The sequence below is a fragment of the Parasteatoda tepidariorum genome, chromosome 11 (assembly GCF_982258835.1).
Source record: "Parasteatoda tepidariorum strain Cologne lab strain chromosome 11, Ptep-v5.0, whole genome shotgun sequence".
Classification (NCBI taxonomy): Eukaryota; Metazoa; Arthropoda; class Arachnida; order Araneae; family Theridiidae; genus Parasteatoda; species Parasteatoda tepidariorum.
This window is the reverse complement of record NC_141765.1, coordinates 420,926-444,588: the sequence shown is the minus strand read 5'-3', so window position 1 is coordinate 444,588 and position 23,663 is coordinate 420,926. Positions and strand designations below refer to the sequence as shown.

The following is a 23,663-nucleotide window of genomic DNA, read 5'->3' as shown; positions in this document are numbered from 1 at the left end:
AATGTAAAAGTGGAAATGTATACACAAAAAGAGTAGCTGCCTTTGACAACCACCTGGTCCACTTACAGGAAGTCATCACTTTTTGTATCCACATTATCCTACCTGCATGAGGTGGAACTGTAACAGCAGAAAAGCTTCTCCTTGATAAATGAGTAAGAAATACATATGCAAAAAGGCTAGCCACCCTCTTCAACCCCCTGGTTCAGCAACTGGAACTCACTTGTTTGCCCTACGTTATATTTCACTTGCATACATTATATTTCACCTGCATGAGGTGGAGCTGTAAATTAAGTTGTAACAACAGAAAAGCTTCTTTTTGATAAATATTAATACTTTTAAAAATCTTGTTGCTTCTACTTTTTCTAATTATTTTATCATTTTAAAAATCTCTTCATAAATAATCTGATCCTTATAAAGAATTTTAAGAAAGTTAGATCAATGAATATTTATTTGATGCATCAGAAATTTTTAGACAGTAAAACCTCCGAACAACGGATTCTTCCAGAACTCTGACTATGTGATCGATGTTAAGAGATAGCTTCTATTCAGAATTATCAATGCAGTGGTTGTTAAAAATAATGCGAACAACATGAAACTGTATTACCAAATTGTTAGAGCTTGTGAGATAAAGAAGAAACATGAGAACTTGAAGAAGCTTTCTCATATTGTAAAACAATTGTTCTTGAAATGTTAGAGAGGAATGCTATGGAGTTGTGTGTGTAACTATTCTTGCTGAGGATAGTGACAGTGAAATAAGTTACTTTTTTTAAAAATTAAATAGGAGATACTGAAATAAAATCAAAATTTTAAAAGGAATTTTAGCTGTTTTCAATGAAACCAAAATTTAAAACAAAGACAAGGAAATAAATAGTAAAGGAAAACACAAGCATTTACAAGAATTGGTTTAATTAAAACACTTATGAATATATAATAAATGTTAGTTTTATTAATTTTTTACAATAATTTTAATGATTATCTATTTTTTTAGGAATGCCATCAGTTGAAGTAGGTTTAAATGATATTATACGTCAAGGGAAAGAAGTAGTGGGTCGTTATGATATCATTCCAGTTGTTACAGAAGAATGGATTCGGCTAGAAGATTGCGAGTTCCACGCATGTGTCATTCAAGATGAATTTTATAAGAATCGTGTCATAAAGTAATGATTGTTTGTAGCTCTTTTATATAAAAATGTAACCTTTTATGTATATGTGTATAGGTGTGTTTTCAGAAACTGGCAGTCATAGATACACATGCATAATTTAGCCTTCTAACCCAGGACTTTAGAGCGAGGATGTCCTTTTATAAGAAATATTGTATTTTTGGTCTGGGGGAGCTTTAAAATTTCCTTGGACAAATTTTAAAGCTATATCTAATTTTGCCCTCAGTTTCCACTTTTTATCAATTTGAAGATGACAATAAACAGGATGATCAGTGTGGAAAAAAGTACTAGGATATAGTGCAGTAATCTCTGATGAATTACTACACAAAGGGAAGTGATGTTCCATATTGCTAGCAGTAGAATTGCTAGAAGTTACTTAACTGAAGGGACTGTTTCTCTTCTCTTTTGATTACCATTCAAAATCATTAGAAAAACCGAAGTTTGATTTTGAGATCCAAGAATACAAATTTTTTTGTATTTCATTAGTTCAATTAAGACCAGAAGATGCTTACCTATGTTTTCCAAAACTCTCCATTTTCAGATAGGACTAGGATTAAGAATATAGTGAAACCTCCGTTAAGCGGACATTCATGGGACCAAAAAATTTGTTCGTTTATGAGAGTTGTCCGTTTACGGGAAGGGTACCCTAATAACGAAATTTAACACCGTAAATTGTTTTTTGAATATTCTCAAAGATGTAGAAATAATTATATCTACAAGGATACTGTAAATATCTACAAGAATATTTATTTAAACAATAAGAAAGATAAAAAAGAATATATAAAGAAGTTTGATATAAATACATAATTCTGGATGTAGCTACAGATAAATAAATATAATTTTCCTATTAGCATAGATACTCAAGTTAGACATATGATACCAAATAGGAGCGTACTGTCCTCAGTCCGTTTCAATTATTAGGTTCACATCCCCCTTACACCTACTTATCATTTGATAGGGAACATGGTTAATACCTTCTTGGAAAATAAACCTCCCATGATTCAAAGAAAAAGTAATGCATACCTGTAAGTCATGAGAACCTATGGAGATGATTATTCACAATTGATCAGCCATCAAGTGTCTGAATAAATGTTTCATTTATATAAACACCTCAAAGATTATACTTCTGTTCTCTTTTTTTTACCCCAGTTGTATTAAATACAGTCTTCAAATTGATAAGAAAATTAAAGAAATTTTCAATGGGGAAGAAGCATTGAGAGAAGTCATTTCAACTTGAGAGGTCTCATAACCTGTGTGGTCCAGATGAAAAGATCAAAAGATGCCGATGTCCGAATTATTTCAGGAGTGCAGTACCATTTTCTCTACTTCTACGAAGATAAGGCAAGGTGACAGGAGAAAGATTGATTTTTCGGTGATGAAATAGCTTAACAATATTTTTAGTTATGGATAAGGCAAAAAGTTTTATTTACATGCTTTAAAAATGGTGAAAAGTTGCATTTTTTTTTATCTTGCAATTTATTTAGAAAAAGTAGTGTCCGGTTTGTAGAGATAAAAAACAACGTTACAGGATCAAAATGACTGTCCGTGTCCGGTTACGGGAGTGTCCGCTTTGCGGAGAATGTACGTAATGGTTTATTCATAGAAGATTCCCGGGGAATTAAAAATATGTCCGTATTTAGAGGCGTCCGTTTTGCAGGAGTGTCCATAACAGGAGGTTTCACTGTATATATCAAAGTATATCTATTGTTAGTCCTTAAATTATTAACATAAAAATAAAGAGTCTTATTTGACAAACAAATTATAATCTTTCTCCTTATCGTCAATAATGTTGAGTAGTTTGATGCTCTTCAATTTTCACATGTACAGTCATAGAACATGGACAGTTAATTTCCAGATGACAATAAACAGGATGATCAGTGTGGAAAAAAGTACTAGGATATAGTGCAGTAATCTCTGATGAATTACTACACAAAGGGAAGTGATGTTCCATATTGCTAGCAGTAGAATTGCTAGAAGTTACTTAACTGAAGGGACTGTTTCTCTTCTCTTTTGATTACCATTCAAAATCATTAGAAAAACCGAAGTTTGATTTTGAGATCCAAGAATACAAATTTTTTTGTATTTCATTAGTTCAATTAAGACCAGAAGATGCTTACCTATGTTTTCCAAAACTCTCCATTTTCAGATAGGACTAGGATTAAGAATATATATATCAAAGTATATCTATTGTTAGTCCTTAAATTATTAACATAAAAATAAAGAGTCTTATTTGACAAACAAATTATAATCTTTCTCCTTATCGTCAATAATGTTGAGTAGTTTGATGCTCTTCAATTTTCACATGTACTGTCATAGAACATGGACAGTTAATTTCCGCATCAAGATTGACAATATAAATGACGTAAATTAATCTGGTAGATTGTTAGGTTAACTCTTAAGATCATGAGGATGGTATAGTAAAAGTTCGACTATCGGAAATATGCAGGAAATTTTAAAATTTTGGATAAGTGAAAATTCCAGATATTTGAGCTCTGAAAATTTCAATTTTTAATATTACCTTATTTTCTGCCAAAAATTCCACATTTAAAAAAATTGCAATCAATAGTTTTCAAAAATTAATAATGATATAAATGGGAAAACTATACAAATTGTCTGCAAAAATTAATAAATTAGTCTATAAAAAATAAAACTGAAATTGTGGAATAAAAATGAATTGTAAAATAACTGTTCATAGAAATAATTAAAATTGTCAATAAAAAACTAAAATGGAAACAATGTACAAAAGAAGAATGCTATAAAATAGCACAATTTATTTTTATTATTTATTGCCGAATTTTTCACTGTTTCATAGTATAATATTTATTGAAAAATGCTGCCCCATAAGGAAAAACAAAGATATATGAGAATTGCTGCTTATGGAAAAATAATAAAGATAATGTGAAAATAAACTAAAATATTCTAATAGTTACTTATTTATATTTTTTAAGAAATTTATATCTGAAATTTCCCGTAATTCCAGTTAGTCAAATTCTGGATAGTTTGACTTTTATTGTTCATATTTAAAATGTTGTTGGGCTTTTCCTGTCCAACCTATTCTAATGCCCTGAATAGTCATTGTCTTCTGATTCTGGTTCAATATTTTGAAAGGGAATGTTGTGCCTCAAGTTCACCAACATAGATAGTCTACTTATTAACAGTAATAAAATCAATAACCTGCAATCCTACAAATTTGATAAGTCTTTTATACTGCATCAAAATTTGTTGAATTCAGAATGCTTGGTTAACTAATGTAAAAAGTACTCTTAAGTTTAAGGAAAAATCTTGTAAAATTGGATTCTGAGAATATTTGTTATTCAAGGTCAAATTTCAATTTTTCAACTTGAGATTTATATTCTACTAAAGTTACGTTCTTTTTTTTTTGTAGAAAAAGAAAATCTAGATAGTGTTTAGAGTTTGTTCTACTAGAGTGATAAAATATACTTACTAAAGTAATATGCCGTATTTTTCGGCGGAAGAGCCGCGGCGCTATTGGAAAAAAAATTGTTTTTTTCCTACATGCAGCGCTTCCGACGAAATATTTTTTAGTAGCAAAAAAATTAGTCAAGGAAAGTTATTTAAGATAGAATAATTTTCTGAGAGAAAGACTATTTAAAAAAATTAATAGCGAAGTCGACGAAATATTCGCCCATATCGCGATCTGCTGCAGAACATCGCCAATTCTTAGCAAACTTTCGGCAGCAGCCTGTAAGAAAATAAATAAACGAAATAATAATTTTAAAAAAACATCGCATAAGGAGAAAATTTAAAAGGTATGCATCTTGTATCCACCCCCAGCTTAAGGAAAAATCGCAAGCTAGAAATCTATTTAGCGCCTTGGCAATTGTAATTTGAGCGAACAGAAAAGGAAGAATAGGACCCTAAATCCGACACTCACGGGACTGACGAAATGCCGAACTTCGGATCTCTTTCGGAAATTCCAATATGGCCCCCAAATTTTACTATAATTCAATTCCACTGTTAATTTCAGAAAAACCAATAAATTTAGTCAAGTTTCGATCGTAGATTATGATGGGGTGAATTTAAAACTGGCCCATCTTAAGAGAAATTTTACTAATCAAAATAATAATCTATATAATATAATCAAGAAGAAATAATCAGAATCCTATGAAGAAGAAATAATCGTTTCTTCTTTGGAGCGAGATCATAGTTCTCGTTTTTTCTTTCAGATAGCATTTTGTTTTAACAAAAGACGCTTACCTCGCAAGAAGAAAAAAAAAAGCTAACAGGGAACTACAAAAAAAATTTTTTTTTAACAATTAATGCTAAGAAACTAACAATGAATAACAACAAAAAACAAGCTAAAAACTAATAACGATATAAAAAAAACAAGCAAGCAACAATTAACAAGAAAAAATAAAAAGCGGCAAAATAAAAAAAAATTAATGAATCGAATAAAAAACCGCAAAAGGGATAGAATTCATTTTGTTGTCCACGTGGTAATTTCAATGTCAACTGGGTGTGGCCAATTTATGGTCAAACAGAAGAGGGAAATTTGGGGGTAAAGCACAAGCACAGCTGTCAAGATTGATTGATCAGTTTTTTCCAACTTCCATTTCTTTATTTTGTTCATTGGAAATGCAAGTGTTTTTACTTCTCACTTTATTTTAAACTGCTTAAGAAACATATGTTTCTTTTGACACAGATTTTTTTTTTCAAGCTTCTTTTTTATTTTTAGAAGATAAAATAAAGTACCTAAGTTACTTCAACAGAATAAAATTCCAAATAAAAAGAATATAGCTGATTTTTTTTGTCTTATCAATATAAATTTCTTAAAAAAAAAAAAAAAAAAAAAGATTAGATCAGATTAAGTGCCAAATTTTGGAATGCTGGATTAGGGGCCCCATATCGTTTTCTTTTACCCAACCCCTTTTAAATATTGAGTCACATTGGGTCATTTCCATTGAAGGAGAGGGCATTCTACTCACTAAAATTCCACCCTCAAAGATCGTGAAAGTGAGACTTATTTCCCGTTCGCTCATTTCTTCAGAATTTTTTGGGGGCCTGCTTAGTTATTTCTTATTCTTGTTATTATTAGTTATTTCGTTATTATTAGCTGTTTCGTTATTATGTATTAGTTTTTCCTCAAATTGTTAACGGTAATAAATTTTAAAATCTTTTTATTTTAAAATCTTTCTTTTAATAAATTTTTATTTTATTTTTCTTATTGCATTGTTTTACGGATTCCTGTAATCAGTTCAGCCTTAATTCAGCTACTGAACATAAATATTTTTTTATTGTTCTTCTGTTTTTTGGCGCGGTGCCAACTAGTAAGAACAACTTTATTTTATATAGTTTTGTTGTTTTCTTCTTTTTTTTTTCGCTGAAAGAGAAAACTTTTTTTGTTGCTTTTTTTGCTGAAAAAGAAATTTTTTATTATAATTTAGAAATTAAAACTTTATTTTATGAAATGCATAAAAAAATTTAATTTTTTATTATACAGATATTCTAAATGGTAATTTAAAGGTCTCTTCTGAAAGGATGCTGATATACGCGGTTCAGCGCTATTGCGGCACTTACTGTAACTTTTTTTTTTAAAAATTCATTTTTATCGAGGTGCGGCGCTTGTGATGAAGCGGCGCTTTCGCCGAAAAATACGGTAATTCACTAGACGATTTTGGACTACATCTCGTTCATTAATATATTTTTCTCTTCCTTTCATGTAACAAAAGTAAAAGTTCACTTATCTTGTTTGCTCTTCATTGCTGTTTGTCATTTTCTTGGCTTGGTTTTATTAATGTATTATCATTATTTTTAAGATCACACATACATAATGAATGCACGCTTTCTATCAATAGTTTTGAATTAATATTATTTCTTTTGAAAGCTATTCATTTAAAAGTTATATTTTTTGAACATTTTAAGGCATGTTTTAAAATCCATTTTAATATACTGGGAATATATTATTTATTTTAGATTTCATCCCCCTGATGCTTGTCTATTTGAGTTGTTGCGATTTCGAATTCGTCCTCCAAAAAACAGAGAACTTCCATTACAGGTTTATAAAAATATGATTTATGAATTTTCCAGATTAAATTTATTTTTGAAATGTGTTATAATGTCTAGAAGGGGTAGTGTTTGGATCGGTCATTTAACTTGTAGTAATTTTTTTGCTATTCAAAAGAGGAACACTAGAAGACCTGCAAGTTCCCTCCTCGTTTAATCTTTCTTATGTTTATATTACAATGTTTGTGATTATATTAAGCGTCACATTTTACTTTTTTGATTTAGGTGGTCTTAAATTTTGGATTATACTATATCTTGTTTTAAATGTTTTAGATTCACTTGCAAATTTGTTATTCTTTTAATAATTAGCAGATCAATATCAAAGTAGAAAGATATGTAATTAAGAAATATACAAATATAATGCAAAATATTTAAATTGAGATTAATCATTGTTTCCTCAAAATTAGTTTTTCTGCAAATATCCTGTTGTAAATTTGTAAAAACAGAGTTTTAAAGCGCCTGCATCTTATATTTTATATAGATGCTCTAACAGAGGTTTTGTGAAAAGTGATTTTAAACTTAAAATTATCGGTATTAGATTAGGGCTGCACAACCTTTTTGAGTGAATGGTTACCTGCACAGCAGATAGACCAATAAAGGGCTGCATGCCCAAGCATTTAGACAAACATGTTGACAGCAATTATAGTTAGTAATTGTTATATAAATATCAATGTTCTAGTCACTGAATTCTTTTTATCACTTAGCTTAGTAAAATGCTTGCTTAAAATTAAATGCTTCTAAATGTTTAAAATTCTGTACTGCGGAACTGATTACTCTAAAAAAAACATTCAGTTTTCAGCATATTCCTTTCAAAGCACATGTAAAATGCGTTTATTTAAATGCACCATTGAAAACTTTGAAGATGTTAATACATATTTTAAAAAATTGTGATTTTAGAAATTTTGTCAAAGTGCAGAGCTATAACTATTGAAAAAACGGTGGAAAAGTAATTGGATTTCCAATTAAATTTGCGCACATGAAGAGTGTTAAAAGTAATGACTAAAATTCAAAATTCGTGTATCATAATAATGTGGTATTAAAAATATTGAGACTTTTAAAACTGTGTAAATCTATAGCGCTAATCAACAAAAATAAGCGATCAAAAAAATATGTTGATTAAGAATAAGTTTTTTTAAAACTTGGAACTTGAATTTTTTTTTAAAAAAAAGGAATTTTTTGTATTTTTTTCAGATGCAGCCGCGGGCTGCATAGCAAGAATTGGCGGGCTGCAGATTGTGCACCTTTATATTAGATCTTATTTCAAACGTGTTTTCCTTTTTTCTATGAATTGTCTATATAATTTATATCGGAAAATTTTTTTATTATTTTTTTAAAGTTATTTCCCCAGGTTTGATTTATCATTTAAAGTAAGAAAAAAATCAATGAAAAAGATAGTACTAGAACATATAATATGGTGTTTTTGAAAAAAGTGGGGCATCCTATAGTTTTTTCTCCTTTTTAAAGATATGATTATTGCGTCAATTGTAATACTACCCGTTCTAGACACTAGACTTGTGTAAATTTATTTTTTGATATATTTATTGCCTGTTTATGTTACCTGTTATTGCTGTTATTCAATATTTAATCACCACAGTTAAATTTTTTTATTGAAACACTATAGGATGTACTATATTAGTACAGTTGAATATATGCTTTGTAACCACTAAAAATGAAAATAATTTTTCCCAAAATATTTTCTTTCCTTATATTAATTTTTTAATATGTATCGAGTATATAAATAATAGTTATTAATAGTATATATAAATAATAATGTTGTCTGTTTTTTTTTCAAAGCAAGTAAGTGAATTACCAGAGTTATATATTTACTCAAAAGTAATAGCAAGTTAAAAAAAAAAAAAATTAATTAAACATAAATGTCTAGCAAAATTGAAAATAAATTTTTACATATGAATTTTTCAAATTTTTCTGATACATTAGGATATGTTTTACTTTTTAAAAATTATGAAGCTAAATATCTTATTATAAATTCCTCAGAATTATATTAATCAATTAGATATCTTCAAAAATGTCTTTAATACCAGATTTTTGTTGTTATAACTCATTATTTGGCATTTAAATTCTGTTTTAAGAGAATTGCATATAAGTGAACAAATTTCAATTTTTTCAAGTATTTTTAACTGAAAAAAATGATGTCATTATTTCTGAATTAGTTTTCTGTTTTATTCTATAATTGATATAAAAATGATAGTTATATTATTCAATCTATTCAGTGAAGCATGACATTTCTAAAATTGTGTTGGATATTGGTTTTTACTTAACACTGTTTAATCACAAGATTATTAATGCATAGTATATCCATTTAATTATTCTTATGGAATAATATAAAATATTATGCATATTTTCTATTATTTATAATTAATTAATAGAAATGAGTTGTATCATAGACTCTTTCTAAACTGGACTTCAATAAACCACATATTTACTATAACTGAACGGAGCAAAAAACAATAAAACTACAAAATTGTTTTAAACATGAATGTTGAAAAATGATAAATCATCCTAAGGTCACTTAAAGTCAGTGGGGTGTAGAATTGTTTGGACTGTCGTTCAAAGACAAAGGCATATTTTATATCATAATTAGAAAAGTCAGGTCTTGCCAGAGAAATGATTTAATAATGTCTTTCTATCTTCTCTACTTGTTACTACTATCCCATAGAATACTAAAGCTGGCTTAATTATTTTTTAGTGATAAAAATAAACTGCCCTAATTTCAATGAAATTTTTTAAATAATGTTTTTTCCTATGCATTTTTTTAACATATTTATTTCACTTTGCAGTTCACACCATATATCTTCAATATTTTACTAACAGAAGTCTGAATTAAAATACAACATAACCTTGAAAATCCTGATTGCTTGGGAGCTAAGCAAGTCTTGATTTTTGAATTTTCAGATTTTAGACATCCTATTTAAACCAATGCAGTGGTCAAATTTGCAGATTTAAAACTAATTTAAAAGCATGTATTTTATTGCAATATAAATTGATGTGGTGCTTTGGTCACTATTTTCGCAGTTAATCTATAGATTCTCATGTGATTTATAAAATCTTTATAGTTCAGAACAATATTATGCCATGCAAATTCCTAATTGCCCCATTAGATAATGTCTATTTTTTTATACATTTAGTTTGCAGGATTTCATCATAAATTCAATTAAGAAATACAGTGGAACGTCGCGTATCCAGAATCGGTGGGACTTCCCGAAGTCCGGATAATAGATTTTTCCGTATAATACACCCCTAAGATAAACAAAGCTTAAAATGATCTAATAAACGATCTGAATCTAAGAAGCAAAAAGTAAATAAACGTTATTTTTTGGGCAATAATGTTTTAGTATTTGAATGTGATATTTAATCAATCGAAAACAAAATATTAGAAAAAAAATAATTAGTGCTTAAAATTTAGAAAACGAAAAAAAATTGACAGTAGTAATGAAAATATTAATTTGCTCTATCCGCCATTTTGAACTAGAACGATTCAAGGAAGAAACGGGATTCCCTGTCATTCATTAAGGTGGGTAGGTGGGGGAGAAAAATCCATTCCCTCCTTATTTGTATAGAGAAAATATGTGTAAAGAGATCATTCAAGTTGAGGGCGGGGAAGTTATCAATCAAGCGTGGGCGCGGCATGCTGATGGAGTTATCTTTATTTTTTCTTGTGGGACTGAAAGAATCACGTTAGTGGTTGTCAAAACAACGTTAAGGAAGGGCATATTAATTTCGCCTGGCTTAAGAGGGGGAGGATTGTTATCACTTGACAAGTTGAAAAGAAATCTTTTAAAGAAAATACACAGCTATCCTTTACTAAATGAGGTGAATAAAAGAATTGCATTGGAATTCTAAAACGGCCGAAATATGTCTGTTCTTTATTCATTAATAATGTTTAAATATTACTATGCTTTATTTAATCGTTTAAAAAATAATCTGGCGCAATATTACACCTCGAGACATAATTGACCACACTAACTTAGAAAAAATACAGAAAACCATCGTACTTATTGAAAACGACAATCGACGTCACGATTATCGACACGCCAAACTGTTATTTCTTCTCTCTTTTTTTATTTAAACTTTAATACATAATTTGTCAATTTATCGTGGTCGTCGGGAAAATCAACTAACCATTAGCATTATAGAAAATTGATTATTTATCAAAATTACGCCAAATACGCAGTTATAAAATGCATTAAAGAAGAGGGAATTACTGACTCAACCATCTAAGGAAAAAAAACTTCTGATTTTTAAAATAAGCATAGTATAAGTCCATAACACATCACGTAAATAAATCGCAACTAATCATTTAAAAAGCTTTAAAATGACAACAAAAAAAATTAAATTAATGTTACAAGAAACCAGAAAAAAAATTGCTTTTCTCAACGATTTAAATCAAACAAAATATTAAAAAAATAATGCTTACGTAAAATAAAGATCAATTATTTACCTTACATAGAAATCAAAAACTCCTAATAAAAAATGCGTAGGCACTATAAATATTTTATTTTTTAAACATATCCTTTAAAGAAAGCTGTTTCATTTTCGGTTTCTTATTGAGCAATTTTTCCTTAATCCTATGAAGGGACATGATTTCTTGTTCAAAAATATAGTCTCTTTGTTCCAGTCCTTTAATGGCAATATCTAAATGATTAACTAAATCGTCAGTTGAAATCCTCTCTTCTGCTATTTCTTCTTCACTATCTACACTTTCTGTGTCACTATCCTGCTTGTTTAAAGCTATGTTTTTGATCTCCTCGTCGGTTAATTGGGACACGGTTGGGGCATCATCGTCGCAGTTTAGTGTTTCTACAACATCTTCTTCATCTAATTTTTCCCTCTCACAATGACTTTTGATGTAGTGCAACAACTCTCTCACACTTTCTTTCTCTTTGTTTGGACGAAAACCTTCAAAGAGGGGCTCGTCCTCATCATTACCAAAAAAAATAGTTGCTGGCCAAATGTTATTCCAAGCATTCTTAAGGGTCTTTTGATCAACTTCATCCCACGCTTTTGCTATATTCCATATGGCAGTCTTTATGGAATAAGACTTAACGAAGTCTTGCAAGTTTTGGCCATCATTTAAAGAGGTCAGCATTGACATCAAGAATTGCGTTTTATATTTGCACTTGAAGGATCTTAAGATACCGTTATCCATCGGCTGCAAAATTGAAGTGCTGTTGGGTGGCAAGAACACAACAGAAACATTTGCCCTTTCCATCAATAACGGTATTTTGTGGGCAGAGCAATTATCCAGTATTAAAAGTGGTTTTTTTTCTTCCAAGCCAATTGACTGAAAATGCTTTCTGACTTGCGGCACAAAATCGTTGTCCAACCATTCTTCCATTAGTTGCTGGGTCATCCAGGCTTTTCGGTTAGATCGATAATTTACGGGTAACACTTTAACACCCTTTAGGGCGCGAGGGCGAGCACTTTTACCAATTGTAAACAATTTGCATTTGTGTGTACCTGAAGCATTTGCACACCCCATAATTGTCATTCTTACTTTACAGTCCTTAACACCGGTTGGATTCTTTTCCTCAGCTGCGGCTAAAGTCTCTCGGGGTACATACCGCCAAAACAGTCCAGTCTCATCGGCATTATATACTTGTTCTGGTGACAAGTCTTCATTTTTAATTAATTCTTCAAAATCTTCTATAAATTTTTCAGCAGCTTCGGTGTCAGCTTCCGCACGATCTCCGCAAATAGATAGCTGGCGCATACCATGTCTTTTTTTAAAGGCTTTCAACCATCCAGTGCTGTAGCTGCACTCCTCTTGAATGGCCATATCCTCATGAAAAATCTTTGCTTGAGCCATTAACATTGGTCCCGTTAACGGTACGCCTTCACTACGGCGTTGTCGTACCCACTCAATCATAACTCTATCGTGATCCTCGTGCTTAGCATTTCGTATATATTTCCGATCCTTCATTGCAAGAGGTGTGTCTGAGTTTGAAAAATAGTCAAAAAGTTTCTCTTTCTGTTTTTTTATATCGTACACAGTAGACTTTCCTACTTTATATTCGTCGCACAACTTAGATACTGAAGTGCCCATGTCCAATTTTCTCAGTAACTCTACTTTTTCTTTAATTGATAAAGAAACATTTTTTCTTTTCTTCGACGGACGTGAAGACATCGTAAGAAAAATAAAAAGTAATAAACAAAAATAACTTTAAAAAAACTTAACACGAATAACAGTAACTCAATTAAAACTTAATAAAAATTACGCAGTTAAAAACTTAAAAAAACAATAACTTATCAAAAAACTTAATAAAAATAATTAAAAGAAGCAAGCTGTCGATAATCACAAATTCTTAACTCACAAATGCTAGATCGGTAAAAACGAACAAATGTGACGCGTTAGATTGCTTTAAATACGAGATATTTGGCGAGAGAAATTAGTTTCAGAGTATTTTGCAAGACTTATTTCGCCAAGGTATTCGCCTGTTCCTATAATGTATTTGCAGGTGCACTGCATGAAAAAAAGGAATAAATTTCGGAGAAATCTAATTTAGTTCTTGGTTTGGAATAAAAGGACTTTTGTTAGTCAAATTCATATTTCAGTGGCATGGGAGTCTTGAAATCTTTTTCATGTCAATGCTAAAGAAAGAATGTTACCCCCTTTTTTTCCCCCGCCTCCTAAATATTGAATGGACAATGTTTCTCAAGGACATACTCCCCCTCCACGTTTACCCTTTTCTACAGTAAAAAGGTTCCAGGAAATGCCTCATCTACTAGCCAGCTGCATACGAAAGAAGGGGGGGGGAGGGGACTCAGTTGTGCTCTATTGAAAACAAATTACCCTCTTTCCCTGCATTCCAGAAGAGGAGCGTCACTAATGGTCACTCCACGGACTTGGTGGTCTTTTCTGTTTCCTTTTTTTTTTTTTTTTGAGAGGAGAAGATCAAGAGATGTTTGTTTATTTTGATTGTTAAAAAGTGTCCGGGAAATCGATCCTTCCGGGAAAGGGACGTCCGGATATGGGACGTTACACTGTATTGTCCTGTCGATCACTTTTAATCGTGTCAATCATGCATAAAATCTCAATATTTTTAATGGGATATCATAACATTAAATTATTGCTTCAATTCAATTATTTAATTATTATTTGGTACATGCATTTTTTAAATAGTGCATTTGAGTACCTCGTCATTCTTTGGGAGAGGATGTCATCCTAAATTCACATGGTCTTGTCAAAGGTTTCAGCAATAAGTGCTACAGATTTTTAAAAATGGTGATGGTTTTAGTCGTACATTTGCAACACACGAATTTGTGTCATTATTTTTTAACATGCTTTATGGAACTCAATTATCATTTTAAAACCACATGGTTTTACCGATTACTTTTCCAACACTTATTGCTATGGATTTCCACATGCTTTTTAATATTCATTTTTTACTATGATATTTTGTATATCTTATTAGTTTCTGCATCTTGTTTCCAGTTTAAAATTGATATATCTACTTTCTTCCTTGACATAAGTTTAAAAATTTTCTCTGGCTACTAGATTTTCAAGTAATACTGTATATTGATGCTTTTCACTTAACCTACCTCCTGTTTAGGCTTTTTAGAAGAGACTTTACTACATTTCTTATGCATTATAATATTAATCTTATGATATTTTATATTTTATTATTTAGGAATTAGTGTAAATTTAATTCACGTTTTTGCCGATACAATGATTTTGATTCATATTTTGTATGATACAATTTAATTTACTTAAATTACTTTTAAGTATGATTAGTTTCCTAACAATAGATTAATATTAAAAGAGTTGTGCAATATATTATAGGTTCGTGTCTTTATGACAGTCAGCAATACAAGAGTTGAAATTCGATCAGATATCTTGGTACCAGGTTATAGTAGCCGAAAACAGGGTCAAGTTCCATGCGAAAACATCCAAATAAGATTTCCAGTTCCTGAATGTTGGATTTATCTATTTCGCACAGAGAAACATTTTAGATATGGCTCCAAAAAGTCAACTGCTAGAAGACCTGGAAAGATAAAGGTTAGAATTTCACTGCATTTTTTATGATTGAACATGTTGAAAAAATAAAATTTGTAAATTGAAAATTTAGTTTTATATTTTGTTCAACTGACAATAGAATTTTTGTAACTTATAACATATATTTTTCTTTCTTTTCATAATTCCAATAGCTGTACTGCATTTAATGAGATGAGCAGTAAATCATTGCTAAAATTCTTTTTATGGTAAAGAATCAACTAACCTAAATAGCCAGGAATCTGTCAATTTGACTGTCCAGCATTTGCAAAATATTGAGATATAAAATGAGAAAAATATTTTAGCAGTTTAAATGTCACTTTAAGAAATGTCTAACCAAATAATTTGAAATTTGATGATGCATTGTTAAAGAGTATATAAAGGCAATAAAGTGATATTTTGTAGAAAAATTTGTGAATTTTTAACTGTATTTCATTTTTCAAACATTGTCATTTCACTGATTATTTTTCTTCATTTGAACATTTTCTTCGGCTCTGTTCGAGTATCTCTTTAGATGAAACAGAATGGTACCCAGTTAAAAAATCCAAAATTTTGCATAACATTAATTTTGGAAAAATTAATATTTTTTCCTTTTAAGAACATTAATACATCTAGAAGATATTCCACATAATCTACTAGAAAAAATTAATGAATAAGTCTAGTGGAGCACAACTCATGAGTTGAGAAAATTTTTATAAATTAATAAAACTACTTTTTAAAATGATAAAACTCCTAGGTTATTTTTGGAGGTAAGAGCCTGATTTTTTATGGAACAAAATAAAAACCGAGTCTCCATATAAAATAACAGATATTTCTTTAAAAATCAAAAAGCCTTACTTCCTAAAGACTGTTCGTTTTTTTTGTAAGCAAATGCTTCTAATATATTTGATTTTTAACGTATATTTTTTACACCATTTTACCAGATATATTATTTTTGTGGTGTTGCTGTTTTTTCAGCAGCTATGTATAATGAACCTGCATGCGTTGAGTAATCGCAGAATGTTGATTATTTTAAGTAGTCTATATCCTAAAACTCTCTAAAATCAATTCAGAATTTAAAAAACTAACTTGAATATTAAAAAGAACTTAACTAAAAATTAGCCCAAAACGAAACTAACCTCACGTGACACAAAATGAGGCGGGGTTTGCTTATGACTTCAAAGTATAGTAACGCAGCAAACGGGAGGAGTTAAACCAAAGCTTCTTATCTAGAAATGTGTTACAAAGGGGTTTTAATTTTAATTGCAATTTTAAAAAATTGTTTTTCTTTCATGTTTATGTCATATATAGTTTAAATATATATGTAGTGTATATCAGTTGCATTCTCCCCCTTGAGAAAATTTTTGTGGGTACCTTTTAGCATAATGAAATAAAATTGAGGAATGAAAAAATAAATGTCGAAACTACTTTTTTTTCAATAACTTTTGAAATAAATTAATTTTTCTTTATTTTTACCGATTTATTTTTATTTATATTTGTCTATATATAAAAGTCTGAACTGTTTTGAAAGTTTTTTATTTAATGAGTTGATCCCAATTAGAGGGAATGGAATGAATGGTATATGACCTGGAATTATAAGTTTTTAGGTAAATAAAATATTTTAAAAAATTCTTTTTATATTATTAACTTCTAAAATATGTCCTTGATTTTTTTGTTGAGGAAATGTAAATAATGCTAGGCCCCTATCATTTTTTATTTTAACTTTCATAATTTTTTCTTCTAGATAAAATTAATTAATTATTTTTTAACACAAAACCCTTCAGCGTAATGAAATAAAATTAAGGAATGAAAAAATAAATGTCAAAACTACTTTTTTGTCAATAACTTTTGAAATAAATTCATTTTCCTTTATTTTTATTGATTCATTTTTATTCATATTTGTCTATATATAAATGTCTGAACAGTTTTTATTTAATGAGTTGATCCCAATTAGAGGGGATGGAATGAATGGTATATGACCTGTAATTTAGGTATATTTTTTTTAAAAATTCTTTTTTATTATTAACTTCTAAAATATTTTCTTGATTTTTTTTTGAAGAAATGTAAATAGTGCTTATTATCATTATAATTTTTTAATTTAACTTTGATAATTTTTTCTTCTAGATAAAATTATTTTTTGACTTTAAAAAAAAGAAACTGTACACCACTGTTCTCTAAGAATAAAATCCTTTCATTTTAAAGAATTTAAGAAAAAAGAAAGAAAGTGATCTGAACAACATTTCCTAAACATTTTAATTTAGTATAATGAATTATTCATTCAGAGAAGCTTATCAATCAGGAAAACAATCTTATAGAATTAAATTATAATTAAGTAAATTACTGTAAAATGGTCTTAGCAACAGTATAATGCAGTAGTTGCAGACAATTTACGTGTGTTTTTTTCATCGCGTTTGATGGCTTTGCACCAAATTTGTCCTTTTTCTCCTTTTGGTACATTAAAAAATAATTTATTTGGCGTGTTTAATGTAGAGCTATTGCACATGGTACAATGCAACACTTGTAGGTTTTGCTTGGAACCATTTTTCAGAATTTATACTCGGACGGCATATGCTTTCACCGTTTCACAACATGATGGAAGTCGTGGTTGTACTATACTATGACGTCATCAGAGTGGATGGGAAACCTAGCAGTGATTTAGGGGGCGGGGTTAATTGAGCGATTTTAACTATTAATAACAAAATAACTAGTTATCGCATCGGTCTGAAATTGGTGTCTATCTTTATAAAATGGCATGATGTTTCATTTTAAAACATGAAAAAAAGCATGCAGGTTCCTCATTAGTAAAGTGCCTACAACGTGACTCAGTGCAAAATTGCTTTAGAGGCGCTAAAAAATTTTTGGTATCCAATGGCTTTTTTTTTGATGAAATCTCTTGCTTATTTTTTTATCTAGTTATGTTTAAATAATAAAAAATGCTAAATAGTTTTAAATTTATTGCTGATAAAAATTATTTTCCAAACTTAGAAGTTTAGATATTTCTCAGGAAATTTAAACAGATACATATTTCTTCTGACTAAGTTGTTATCGACACCATCTACAGGAGAGGGAAAAAGCGATATGGTCTTGAACCCATGTAAAAGCAGATATAAATCCTCAACTTTTTGCAAGTTTCAAAAATCAATCGTCTCTTTGAGACTTGTTACCTAGGAATGCCCTAGTCTATCTATTATCGTATTTAGTCATTTTCACTTATTCTCCTTGAATCAAGACAAAGCATACATATCATTTTCTGTTATTTCCTTCCTTTGCATACTTTCCAACACATTATTCAGTGAGATCAGTGGCGTTTCTAACACCTGTTTAAATAGTTCAATTTCTTTTTAAGAACAAATTGTTTTTAAATCTAAATTAATATTTGCCTAAATAGAGAATCATTTTGTCACCTTTTTACTAACATGCTTATTAAGTTTTGAATGTAAACATAAATTTGTTATAAAATTTTATTATTTGCTGTTATATACTTTTTAACATAGGATAGCAGGACCTAAAATATCAAATTTTTAAAAAATATTTGTTTTTATGAGTAAAACAAACTTTTTTGTTTGTCGTTTCATACTGCTATTTTTTTATCAATTTAATGGTTTTTAAAGATATAACAATTATATTGACTTATTATCATTGTGCAGGAAGTTGAAGGGAGAAAGATATAAACATTTTATTTTGTTGTTCATTTTGCTTTATTCGTTAGAATTTATTTTTAAACTTAAGAACTTTTTATAGATTGCGCCAACATGTTAGAGAGTGGTTTTTGAAAATTAATAATTTGCTGATTTAGCTGATCTACAATATTACAGTGGTGCCATTGTGCTTACATATTTAAATGTTATGCGTTATTTCTTTATGTAGATGATGCACTAATTTTTGGAAAAAATAATTTAGATTTAATCAGCAGGATTTATATTTCATAATTTCATGTTAAATAACCTCTTTTTTATGGAAGTTTAAGGCAAAATTCAAAAGATATTATGGATTGAAAAAATTTGAAAATGATAGTGGTTATTTTATATATTAAACTTTAATGCACTGATTAAATTTGCTAAGAATTAAGAAAGTGTAATTATTGTCATTCTTCATTACCAATTGTTAAATGTATATTTATTACTGAAGTAGACTGAATTATAAAATTTTTCCTTCTAGAAATTTACACATCCATACTTAATTAATATAATATCTGTACTTAATGTACTTAAATATTATAATTATCATTTGGATTGAGGAGCATGATAGATTTTTTTTCTTCATACCCTGTAAACAGGGATGTAGATCCAGATTGTATTGCAATTAGACAAGTAGCATAACTCATTGGTAATAAATTATATTTTTATTATGAAGGAGAAGTGCTACAATCAAATTTTCAGTTGACAAATCTACTGATTTTATGTAATGCTTATTATGAAAGATAAGTGCTACAACCAAATTTTTAGCTGACAAATCTACTGATTTTATGTAATGCTTAGTAAATTGTTTTAATGATTGATTATGATGAATCTAGATACATAAAGACTGACGTAATCCTGACAGCTTTGTTTTGTCTTATAAGTCCTTCATCCTATATTTACCTTCCTTGAAGGTTGTTGAATTGAGGTATATATATATATATATATATATATATATATATATATATATATATATATATATATATATATATATATATATATATATATATATAGGAGGTTGTAGTCAAATAGACATATGAATCTTTAGTTTTCATATAAGTGTTAGAAAATTCTATTTTGTTTAAAGCTTTATGCTTTAGTTTACTACCACTGGATAAGATATTTCGTACAAACTTTTAATATTGAAGGGTATGCATTTATCCCCTGTAAATATGCAAGAACATTTCATTTAATAAATGTTTGAACTTTTGCAAAAATTTACAATTGTCTGTCTAAACAAATTTCTGCATTCATTGAATAAATTAAAGGGGTGGCAAGCGATAGTGAGCAGAAGCCACAGCCACTAGTAGTGTTAAAAAAATTAATTTTTAGGCTCTTTAAATTGTCAAAGAATTTTTTTTTCTTGATATATCTCTTTTTTTCATTATCATTTCTGAGGGGCATTTTAATTTACAGTCAATGTTTTCAAAGATAAGTAAAATTACATTCTAAAAATTGTTTAATTGTAACTGTGGTGACTTAAAAAAAATGTTTAAATCCAATTTTTGGATATATTCTTAATTTTCTTGTAAATTTTATCCTTGTTGTATTAATAGGGGTTAGAACGTATTATTGGAGCTGCTCAAAATCTAGATCCTAGTCTTATAGAAGTATCTGCAGGTCAAGCAAAATATGAACATGTCTTCCATGCTGTAGTTTGGCGTATTCCACGTCTACCTAAAGAAGGTCAAGGTAAGTTAAATTATCTATCTAACTTTAGAACAAAAAATACTGAAATTGAGAACTCAAAAATCTTTCTTTTGTAGGAGCATATACACAGCAGTTGTTTTTGCTTCGCACAGAATTAACCTCATTTGATCAAATACCAGAATCATTTGAACAATTTGTAGATGTTGAATTTACCATGCCTGCAACTTATGTTTCTCACACTACTGTGCGTTCAGTATCTGTAACTAATCCCATTCCACCTGAAAAGTATGTCAAATATATTTCAAAGCATGAGTATAAAGTTGAAATTGATTTTAAAAGTAGCTCAGATGAGATAGATGGTTTAATTCCAACACCTAATGTCCCTGTCAGCACCACTTCAACAGTGCAAGAAAGTACTGAAGACGAAGAAAAAGATAGCGATTAAGTTTCCCCTTAAAATAATATGAGAGCTTGGCTACTATTTAAAATCTTAAAATATATGGTATAATCGTAATTCTGTCGTGTAGATTGTTGTTTGTGTCACACATGATAAACGATGGGAAAAGTTATCTTCTCTAATGTATGAGGGAAACTTTACGATGTGTTTGTTTATATTGATGGCGTAGTAAGTGTGAAAACAGAGTTTTCAATAAGTTACATTTGCTGTACAATATTTTTTTCTTTTGAGATTATAAATACTATTGAAAATATAGCAATGAATGTAAATGGTGCTTGCAAAAGCTCTTTACATGTTAATGATGAAATGATATGGGTTAAAGCTGTGAAATTATAACAGCATTAATAATGGCTGTAAGTTTCAATAATGTTGATGTTCTGAAGCAAATTGAAATCAGCTTTATGCCTGTAAATGTGTTTACTGTTTAAAAATATCCAGAAGAAAACTTATCCCATTTTTCTAAATAAATATTGAAATGTAGGACATCAAAAATAGTCTAGATTAATTGGAAATGTTTCTAAATCATCGCAATTATAATTCATAGATGTGATACATATTGTTTAAATGTTCTTTGCAAACTTGCAAGAAACTGAATATTTCTATTGAGCGAGTAGTTGTGAAATTCAATATATGAACTGAATGTTATGCAAAAACATTATGCTATGTTACATTTTATATATCTAAAAGAGAGTAAATTAATTTCTTTTGAGGTCTATAAATATTTATATGCGCTTAATCTACTATTGCTTATAATATTATAAATATTATGGTTGTATTTACTTTTTATAACAAGTCATTATTTTTTATTTAACTGTGGTTAGTATTGCAAAGACTTGGATTTCATAGGGAAGCAATTTTATAAATTCTAAATGTAAAACATGGTGTTACATATTCTATCAGTTTTTACAACTAAAATGTTTTACACATATTGCTAATTCAGAATATTTTTCTAATATAGTAGACTCATTCCTTTATTATAAAATGGTTTTTATTTATTTAAAATGTGGTCTCTCAGGATTGATGTGAAGCAAAAATCTAAACTTCCATTATTACTGAAGTATTGCATCTGGATTTAAAAGAAAATGTAATATGTGCTCTTGTTTTATCTAACAGTTATAATTGAAATAATATTAAATTTCTTAAAAGCAAAACTTTTAAAAGTTTGAAACTGTGTCATATTGCCGCCATAAAATTCTTTGTGATTAAAGTAAAACACCAGAATCTTAAGCTTTAGTATTTAATTTTGAAATTTTCATAGGTAAGTCGAGTAGTTATTAAAATTAAGGATAAACCCATTCTTTATTCTAGTATTAAATCAATAATTTTGGATGTTAAAAATGAAAAAAAAAATGTTTACCTCATTGAAACTAGGTTATATTTGCTATATATGAAACTATATTTGCCTATTGAAACTATACTAATTGTATTTCTATAATCTTTTAAAAGTAGTAAACTTATTACAACATAGCGATTATTCAAAATTAATAAACCAATTAGATCAGTCTTTAAGTTCAAGGCTAATATGACAGTAGGCTAACTTTTAAACTGCATTAAACATAGACCAAATTTAAATATCTTAAAATATGCACCAATCCTTTTCTGAATAACATCATATTGAAATGATTTACTGTAGTAAATATTTAAGTTTTGCGTAGTTTAAGTATTAAAGTTTAACACAAACTTTTTTTGTAACAAAAAATTATTAATCATGTCTCTTTATTTTTTAAATTCTACATAATGTGTATAAATAGTAAGATATATATTTTTTGAAAAGCATAATATTTTTTCTTTTTTTTGTCAGAAGTTCATAATATTGTTCGGGGGATTTAAAACCGAACTCATTTATCATGATTTTATAAAAAAATATGTTACAGAATAATAGTATTATAGTATTGCTTGATCATCAACTTAAAATGCATAAAATTAATTTTACCTAAAGTAATTGTAAACACCATGTTTTTTATTCAACTCTTTGCTAAATGCTTTCTTAAAATTTAATTAAAAATGTTTGAAGTGTCAGTTAATGGTTTAACAGTAGGCTTTTTTTATTCATAAAAAAATTTATATATTATGTTCCATTTATTTTAAAATAATAAATTTTTTTCCAATGTTTATTGATTGAAAGAGTCGTGAATATATGTTATTGCATGCACATTTATAGTATGTTATGTATTTTTTAAAAAAATTTTTTATCCACCAAGCATAGAGTGCCTGTAAAAAATTCCCTGCTATGCACTATTTTGCTTTTGTACTTGGGAAAAACATGTAGATATATAAGAGCGAAAAGAAGATATATAAGTGGGAAGCTCTGAGGGTTTATTTATTTTATCATACCATTTTTCTTTTAATGATAGATCAGTTGTTTCTGCACATGCAAACGCTTAAAAAAAATCATTATTCATTTTCAAATAAATATTGAAATACAAGATTTATATTATTTTGGCATAAAAGTAAGCTTCTCTATTGCTTTCTAACCATAAAAATTATTTCTTTATTTTTTACAGTAATACAATTTTTTTTGCAGCTATGTTAAGTATGTAGTTTTGTTTACACTATTTTAGTAACAAATGGCAAACTGTTTAACTGAAATACTCTAAGATTTTTTCCAAAAAAATATTGTGAAAGGTTATATGTTTTGAGATATATAGTTCATTAACACCATAAGAGAGATAAATATGTTCTGTCAAAAATTGCTTTTTAATATA

At 28.7% G+C, this 23,663-nt stretch overlaps 1 protein-coding gene across 1 annotated transcript in view; it reads left to right on the top strand.

The window, feature by feature from the left end:
* The window catches only part of stnB (stoned B), a 59,258-nt gene extending 36,950 nt beyond the window's left edge, over positions 1 to 22,308 (top strand). Inside the window, exons 5-9 of the mRNA XM_016059469.4 lie at positions 989 to 1,157; positions 7,095 to 7,176; positions 14,986 to 15,201; positions 20,408 to 20,543; positions 20,618 to 22,308. Of these exons, the coding sequence (XP_015914955.3) occupies positions 989 to 1,157; positions 7,095 to 7,176; positions 14,986 to 15,201; positions 20,408 to 20,543; positions 20,618 to 20,946 (932 nt within the window). The 3' untranslated portion in view covers positions 20,947 to 22,308. The remainder of the gene's footprint in view (positions 1 to 988; positions 1,158 to 7,094; positions 7,177 to 14,985; positions 15,202 to 20,407; positions 20,544 to 20,617) is intronic.
* Positions 22,309 to 23,663: the final 1,355 nt, after the last annotated feature.